At 41.9% G+C, this 9,295-nt stretch overlaps 1 protein-coding gene across 1 annotated transcript in view; it reads left to right on the top strand.

The window, feature by feature from the left end:
* Nucleotides 1-978: 978 nt before the first annotated feature.
* LOC118793851 (NACHT, LRR and PYD domains-containing protein 3-like) overlaps nt 979-9,295 on the top strand; it is a 33,451-nt gene continuing 25,134 nt past the window's right edge. The window contains exons 1-3 of the mRNA XM_036551994.1: nt 979-1,028; nt 1,260-3,027; nt 8,390-8,563. Coding sequence (XP_036407887.1) covers nt 983-1,028; nt 1,260-3,027; nt 8,390-8,563 — 1,988 coding nt within the window. The 5' untranslated portion in view covers nt 979-982. The remainder of the gene's footprint in view (nt 1,029-1,259; nt 3,028-8,389; nt 8,564-9,295) is intronic.

Raw genomic sequence — 9,295 nt, 5'->3', positions numbered from 1 at the left:
ATGCTGTTTGCTTGGTCCGCTGCATTTAGATAAGAGTTTTTGCCTGTATGCGTGTAGAACATTCCTGATTATTTAAGGTCATTTTGTATGTATTATTCAATCTGGAAGTTTATAATTTTGAGCAGATGTCTCTTTTTCCCTTTGCTCTGATTAAATGGTTATGCCTGTGTCTGCAGTGAGCTGTCAGAGCTCCAGTCCAGGTGTGCAGTGTGTGAGCAGGTGATGAAGGAGCCGGTCTCTATTACCTGTGGACACAGTTTCTGCAGACAGTGCATCAGCAGCTACTGGGAGCAGTCTGCTTCTGCGGGACACTATGCCTGCCCCCAGTGCAGGAAGAGGTCCAGAACTCGTCCTATGCTGCACGCACACACAGCGCTGGCTGGGCCTGTGCAGGAGCTCCAGCAGGAAGGGCTGAGTCCTGCAGACACACCGCAGACACACACACTGGTGGAGCCCACTGGAAACCAGCAGAGACTCTTCCAGCAGGTAAGAGGCTTCACTCATTCATCTGAATCTGTCTGCACCTGGATTCACTCATTCACCTGAATCTGTCTGCACCTGGAGTCACTCATTCACCTGATTCTTTCTGCACCTGGAGTCAGTATTTCATCTGTCTACAACTGCATGCGTTCATTCACCTAAGTTTGTCCTGGTTTCACTCATTAATTTGGCTGTGTAATCCTCTTATTTACTGACAGGCTGGATTGTCTGTCCTTTAACCCCTCATTCATCTGAATCTGCCTGTCCAGTATTAAGCCATTCACCTGTCTGTGTCACATACTCACTCATTCATATTCTGTGTATTTTATACTCACTCCTTTGTTTATTGATTCATCTGACCTCGCTGAAAAAAACTTTAATATTTCTCTTGCTAATATTCTGAATTGTATCTTCTACAATTATTTCTTAGCTTTTATGTAATCTTTTTCATTATGTGTTTTTAAGCTCTGGTTTAACTGGTGTCTTTATTTCCCTGCAGTCCATGATTGTAGATGCTTCCAATGATCAGGACCTTGAAGCAGGAAATAGTAAGATGTTTTTTCACTGTATTATTATTACAAATCGAAATGGGTCATTTAATAGGGTCATCTCTTGAAAAACCTCACCAATTTATCTCACCCACACCACCACTATCCACAGACACACTGCTCTTGTTTAATAATATGGTGCATGGACACACTACTTGCAGTTTAATAGAACATAATTCTCTCACATACACACAGAAACAATCTGTTCTGAAAATGCCTCCATTTTTACAGAGAAATGTGCACAAAGAGTCCAAGAGAACCTGAAATCCAGCCTGAAGAAGAGGTTTGAGTGCATATTTGAAGGGGTTGCAAAGTCAGGAAAACACACCCTCCTCAACAATATTTACACAGAGCTCTACATCACAGAGGGAGACAGTCAGGGGGTCAATAATGAACACGAGGTGTGGCAGATTGAGACAGCATCCAGGACACAGACCACACAAGACACTGCAATCAACTGCAATGACATCTTTAAATCCTTACCTGGACAAGAGAAACCCATCAGAACTGTACTGACGAAGGGGATCGCTGGCATTGGAAAAACAGTCTCTGTGCAGAAGTTCATTCTGGACTGGGCAGAAGGAAAAGCCAATCAGGATGTTCACTTCATGTTTGTTCTTCCTTTTCGGGAGGTGAACTTGATTAATGATGAACAATACAGTCTACTTGGGCTTCTGCATGTCTTCCACCCTGAAACAAGAGGGATTGAAAACATTGAGTCTGATGTTGACAAAGTTTTGTTCATCTTTGATGGTCTGGATGAAAGCAGACTTCCCTTCAATTTCCAACACAACAAGGTATTGTCTGATGTAACAGAGACATCCTCAGTGGACGTGCTGCTGACAAACCTCATTAAGGGGAATCTACTTCCCTCTGCTCTCCTCTGGATCACCACCCGGCCAGCAGCAGCCAATCAGATCCCTCCTGAATACATCCATCGGGTGACAGAGGTACGAGGGTTCAGTGACCCACAGAAGGAGGAGTACTTCAAGAAGAGATTCAGTGATGGGAACCAGACCAACAGAATTATCTCTCACATAAGGTCATCCAGGAGTCTCTACATCATGTGTCACATACCAGTCTTCTGTTGGATTTCTGCTACTGTTCTGGAGCGGCTGCTGGGTGAAGCTGACTGTGGAGAAATCCCTAAAAGTCTGACCGGAATGTACACACACTTCCTGCTCATTCAGTCAAACATCAAGAATCAGAAGTATCAGGGAAGAAAGGAGACAGATCCACAAAAGCTTCTGGGGCTGGATAAAGACATGATTCTGAAACTGGGGCAGCTGGCTTTTCAACACCTGGAAAATGGCACTCTCATGTTCTATGAAGAGGACCTGAGAAAGTGTGGCATTGATGTCACTGAAGCGTCAGTGTACTCCGGGGTGTGCACAGAAATCTTTAAAGAGGAGTCTGTGCTGTATCAGAAGAAAGTGTACTGCTTTGTGCATCTGAGCGTCCAGGAGTACCTGGCTGCTTTGTATGTCTTTCACTCATTCACAAGCAAGGATGCATATACATTTAATTCTGTTTTTGACTTGACATTGTATGACTTGCACAAAATATTTGTTCAGAAGGCGTTGGAGAGTAAGAATGGGCACCTGGATCTTTTCCTGCGATTCCTTCTCGGCCTCTCACTGGATTCCAATCAGAACCTTCTCAAAGGCCTTCTGACACAGACAGGAAGTAACTCAGAGAGCACCAAGAAAACAGTCCAGTACATCAAGGAGTTGAAGAGGGATGATCCCTCCCCAGAGAGGTGCATCAATCTGTTCCACTGTCTGACTGAATTGAATGATGATTCACTTCTGAAGAAGGTCCAGAAGTACCTGAGCTCAGCAAGTCATGAAAGGATCTCAGCTGCACACTGCTCTGCCCTGGCCTATATGCTCCTGATGTCAGAGGAGGTGCTGGATGAGTTTGCCCCCAGGAAATACAACACCTCAGACGAGGGGCGCAGGAGACTGGTTCCAGCTGTGAGGTGCTGCAGAAAGGCTCTGTGAGTATTAACATGAGTATCTCCTTTCAAACATACCATGGTTACCGCAAAAACATGTATGTTAGAATATAATGCTATATATTTAGGTATACCATGTTGCCATATAATTAAAATATCTTTCAATCGTCTTTTCAATGCTCAAACCATTAAAGAATCACAAAATTTAAAAGAAACATCAAATAACATTCATAGAGATAATATTAAAACTGCCTGTACTGGCAAGACAGTGAAAAGTAGTTCAGAAATGTGGCCTGTTTCATGCTGAATTCTGTGTGTGCAGAAAGCCATGGCAGTATTAACATGAGTGTCACGATTCTATTCTTTCATGGCCATGCTGAAAATATGTTAAATATGGTACATTATAATTAGACATACCGTTATACCATACCATTTACCGTCTCTTTCAGTTGTTCTTTCAATGCCGAAACTAAATGTCTGATATGGCCAAACTTAGACTTATTTTAGACCCTCTAATTTTAATAGAACACAAAATAAGAGGCATGAAACTATTGCACGTTCATTTGGGTCTAGTCAGTCTAAAGGTGTTTTAATATTGGCATCTGGATATTGATGTTCTCTAGACAGGAAATGATGAAGAAGGTTGTTTTGTTTTTTTGTCAGTTATGTTGTTGATAAAACTAAATTTAGCTTTTCCTGAATGCATGTCCCAAATATAGTGAGCATGATTGAGAGGGACTTCAGCATTGTGGTTAATGCAACGTTGGCCAAATCTGCTGCTTCATGATCTGTTCCCAACCAGCTCTGAGGCATTGATGCACTTCATGGAGGATATTGTTGTAGAGAGAGAGTGGGGCATGAGGCACCCCAACACTAGCAATTTTACCCAACATAATCTTGTATAGATTATTTTCTAATGCACACCAGTCCATTCTCTCAATGGAGATTCTACCAGTCTTGATCTTTTACCATGCTCCCATATTTTGTACTTTGTTATCAATTTAAAGGTCTTTGTTCTGACAGGTGGAGGTTCAACACATATCTTCTTCAAAATGAATATTTTCTGAAAGAACTGTGTTCTGGCCTGATTGATTTTATGCAGTTCCATTCCACTTATATTGATAATCGTCAGATTCTGTGAGAGGTGACAAAATGATTGATACCTGATCTAAAACATTTTGTACTGCATCGTTTGATACACATAGTAGATAATGCTAGTGCTTAGCCTTAGCCTTGTGCAGTGCTCACTTTAGATGCGGTGAAGGCCTTTGACCGCCTTGACTGGAATTTTATTTGGTCAGTAGTCAAACAATACACTTTTGTGAGGATGTTGGTATTGTGAACATCTCAGGGATTGGATTCTAACCCCTCTTTATATTTTTAAATCAGGATTTGTAGTTGTTCAAATGAAGTAATCATGAAACCTGTTTTTTGGGGCCTACTAGCGGTTCGTGACTTCAGGCAAGATACCACAATACATAAGCATTGATTTCTCTTTCAAAGATATCTCACCAGTTGTCAGAACACTGATACAACTTTTGTCACTAACAATGATTTTGGGGTCAATGTTAAATGTACAATTGTGGGACTTGGTGTGCAGAGCTAGGGAGAAAGCCATGAATTCAGTTTGCTGTCTTCATTGTTGTGTATAACATGTTTAAGTGTAGCATAGTTTGTTTTCCTAGCTGCCAATGTTCAGCATCATAGCCTGCAAGGGGCAGCTGCTTTTTTGAATCCTCTTGTGTTTTTTCAATTCATGCGTTTAAGAGCATACTGTCTGCAAAGATGTAAACCAGAAATTAAGTTCCAGCTAGCGAGTCAATCCTTTGCCCTCTGGTGCCAAGTATCTTTTCAATGCCAGTGTGATCTCTGTGAATAGAAGAGACAGTTTCACACTAACACTTACAGTAGAATGTTTTTAAATATTGTGAGACATTTTTTTTTCATTTCAGGCTTGGTAACTGTAACCTTACAGAAAAGTCCTATGAAATTGTGACCTCAGCTCTTCAGTCAACCACCTCACCCCTGAGAGAGCTGGACCTCAGCAGGAATAAGCTGGGAGTATCAGGAGGGAAGTTGCTGAGTGTTGCACTGAGGAGTCCAAACTGTAAACTGCAGACTCTGGATCTGAGCTTCTGTCAGATGGGAAGTTCAGGAGTGGAGCTGCTCTGTACTGCACTGAGCAAAGTATCTACTCTGAGGTGAGAATATTCTCAACAATTATGGTTTACATCCTCTCATTTTTGTTTGGACAGGATTATAAACAACATCAACAGCATATTTCTTCTTTGCTGACGTGCTTGACATTGGCATTCTCTCAGTGTGTCAGCTCTTTTTAAAATCTATGGATTCTTATGGCATAGTAAACTGCAAATTACAATGTAAAACTGTATATTTTTGCAAAGTGTATAACCGTCATATTTCAACCATAAACAGCAATGGACCTCCCCACTAGGAGACTGAACAGGGTTTAGATGGTCATGAGAGCTGAATTTGAAAGGAATAATTTCCTGGCCTGGAAAAGCATGTGGAGGACAATGTAAAAACACTCAATCTTAAGTAGAGTTTACTGTAATGTGTGAGAAAGTGTGAAGTGTTGATGCAGGCTATCAGATGCAAGTAATGGTGTCAGGGCTCGGGCGAGGAAGGCAGTCCGTGGGGAGGGGGGATGATCAGGATCAGGAACAGGAGCAGGCAGGGTCAAGGACCAGGCAGGCAGGCAAACCGGGCAAGGCAGCAGGCAGGAACCAGGTCGGGGCACACGGGCGAGGTCGAAATACAGGAAATGAACAGGCAGAAACAACTGGCGGGAACGAGACAGGCGAGGAACACACTGTAACAAACTAGCAACAGGACAGAGAAACGCAGGGAAGATATAGGGCGGGGCTGACGAGGGGATGGGAAACAGGTGTGCAGGCAGACAGGCAGGCGGAGAGAGGGCAGGGAGCGGGGCAGAGCTAGAACACAAGGAAAAACAAAAGCACATGGACCGTGATGACAGATGAACACAACAGCTAGGGGGCGGGAGCATTGACAAATGGAACAAGCTAACAAGCTAAGTATGGATTTAGTCCTGCTGATGTGGTTGATGCTGGCCTTCTCTCAGTCTGTCGGCTTTTTTAACAAAAGATTCATACAAAATGATTATTTAAAAAAAGGAAAATACATGGATTCTCATAGAATAGCTTAGTAAAACTAAAATTAAAATGTAAAACTGTAATTTTTTGTGTAGTGTACAACCATCATATTTCTATCATTTACAGCAATGGACCTCCACACTAGGAGACTTAACAGGGTTTATATTGTCATGAGAGTTGAATTTGAAAGGAATAATTTCCTGGCCTGGAAAAGCATGTGGAGGACAATGTAAAAACACTCTTAACTAGAGTTTACTGTAATGTGTGAGAATGTTTGAAGTGTTGATGCGGGCTGTCACACACAAGTAAAGAAATAAGCTATCAAAGATTTAATTCAGTTCTTTCCCTCTGAATGTTATGGTGATTATAATAAGATTTCATTTTGTTGAAGAGATACAGACTTTCAGCTAACAATATTAAACCCTTGTCCAGAGAATCTTTGATTTTGTGGTCGCAGTAAGAATGATAACATCTTCAACTACAAAGTAAAAATCAAAATGAAGTGGATTATAACTGTAAATCTTAAATGCAGTCTGCCTTGGAATATAAAGAGCGCAAGAATTCAGTGTCTTGTAGAATATCACTAAAGTAATACAGGTACATGAACTAATCTAGTAGACTAATATACGTAGATCAGGCAGTTTGTACAGTTTTATTTTATGATATTCTTTGCAAATAACTCTTTTCATAGCACCTCATGCTAACACTTTGTGTTCAGCAGATAATACCATTGATGGTGATTATCATTTCATACGTGTTATGATCATATTGTTTTTATTGGTGCATGAACAGTTTCCTGCAATGCAATATGACACTGTGTGGGAGGGTGAAACTTTGTATGTAATTTTAAACTGAAGGCTGTCCCCAGTCATGGTTGGCTGTGCCAGGTGTCTCTTTGGAAGAACAGAACAGTAACACGTATGAAGCTCAAAGAACTGAACTGGGTCCAGACTTTAAGGATTGATTACTGCTCAAACTATTACTCTCACAGTGCGGTTTGATGAGTATGAATGTTCCCCTTTATACTGAATAACTGTCTCAGTGAAGTCTCAATGCTGGAAGTGTGTGTTCAGTGTCTTTATTAGAGCCTCTTTCTCATTCAGAGAACTTGAACTTTTCTAAGATGAGCCTCTTTTCCCTTTGTAGAATGGATCAGTGTCGTTTCAATGACGAGTCCTGTGATCTCGTGGCCTCAGCTCTCCACCAGTCAGCCAACTCCCAGCTGAGAGAGCTGGACTTCAGCAACAATAAGCTGGGAGAATCAGCAGTGAAACTGCTCTGTGCTGGACTGAGGAGTCCACTGTGTGATATACAGGCTTTGAGGTAAGCACTAATGCTTATGATCTTTATCAGGTTATCAGTTTATGCAGGAATAAAGAAATAGTACATGAGACGGTGTGTGTTATCATTGCTACTGTCAGCATTGTGGTGACAACATCAGCATCTTCACACTCATGAAGGAACATGAGTATCTGCATTACAAAATCTGCAGCTGCTAGCAATGGCACAGAGACACAGCTGTGTTGAGTGAAACACAGCAGCCATTTTGTTGCAGAAACTCCAGCAATTTATTCAGCCAGTCAGTCTGGGGATCATTAGATATCCAGACTGAGAGTGAGAATCACTCCTGCTATTTACAAGGGGTATGGTGGGACATTTAACCTTCCATAGTGAGTCAGGACCCGCGATTGACATCTCATCTGGAAGAAGGTGTCCCCTACAGCAGTGATCCTCAACCCTGGTCCTGGAGTAACTCAGTGTGTGATTGATATCAATTTGTAGCCAATCCAATAGTCACTGTAGTCAGGTATGGTCTGTGTCTGGTTTCCTTTACATTAGCTGTCCTCCACCAGCACATTTCCGTATCTGCTCTGGAGATGCTGGTTAGTGTATATTGGGTGTCACTAATCTGTGGCTCTAGGGCCTCATGTGGCTCTACTGAACTTCCTGTCTGAAGATGAGAACAGCTTTGGCCCAGACAGCTCATATGCACCAGCACAGAGCCATGTCTGTCACTCAGTGCAACTTACAGAAGCATTAAAAATGCATGCATTTGGAATAGTCCACTGCTAGTGGACATATAACAAGATGTTACCTATTTGCACAATAGCTTTAAATCTCCTCATATATTCTTAGCATAATATATGCAACAACTACAATGGAAAATCTACAATTGTTTTACTGTTTTGTCAAATGACTTGGTTCCAAACAAATAATCCTTTGTTAAATTGAATTACTGAATTGAAATCTTATTTTCTCTTCTATAGACTCAGTGGGTGTAATCTAAATGAGAAGTCCTGTGAAAGTGTGATCTCAGCTCTACAGTCAGTCACCTCCTCCCTGAGAGAGCTGGACCTGAGGAATAATAACCTGGGAGATTCAGGAGTGGAGCAGCTCTGTGCTTTACTGATGAGTCCAAACTGTAAAATACAGACTTTGAGGTGAGCGATGCTGTTTGATAATATCAATTTCTAAACATTTTATTGGAGTCATGAGTGAATGTTTCTGTGTGCTTTGTTGCTAGTAAAAGCCTGTGAAAATATACATGGGATTTACTATTGATAGATCGTTGTCTCTTGATGGTAAAAAAAAAAAAAAAAAAAAACATAAGCATAACTAAGGGATGGGAGGCAGAGGGCCAGCACAGCCATGAGGGCAGACCTGAGGCTGTCACCACCAGATCACAGCAGGAACTGCAATGCAGAGAGTTACTGTGCCATGATATAGAGACAGCGCTGACAGCTCAGTCTACCAGAGACTCTGTCAGTCCTTCAACCCCCATCCCTCAACTAAAGGGATTCCTGAAAAACCATCACACTATTCTCTCTGTGCAGTTGGAAGAGTATTAATGTTCTCCTTTGTACTGAGTATATTCAGAGTCTCAGTGCAGGAAGTGTGTGTTCAATGTCTTGATTGGGACCTTTTCTCATTCAGAGAAAAGTGTCTTGTTGTAAGAGCCTCTTCACCCTTGTAGAACTGATCATTGTCGTTTCAGTGACCAGTCCTGTGATCTCGTGGCCTCAGCTCTCCACCAGTCAGCCAACTCCCAGCTGAGAGAGCTGGACTTCAGCAACAATAAGCTGGCAGAATCAGCGGTGAAGCTGCTCTGTGCTGGACTAAGAAGTCCAGCGTGTGATGTACATAGTTTGAGGTAATGAAGAATCTACATTAGT

The sequence above is a fragment of the Megalops cyprinoides genome, chromosome 1, assembly GCF_013368585.1.
Source record: "Megalops cyprinoides isolate fMegCyp1 chromosome 1, fMegCyp1.pri, whole genome shotgun sequence".
Taxonomy (NCBI): domain Eukaryota; kingdom Metazoa; phylum Chordata; class Actinopteri; order Elopiformes; family Megalopidae; genus Megalops; species Megalops cyprinoides.
This window is presented reverse-complemented; position numbering and strand designations above follow the sequence as displayed.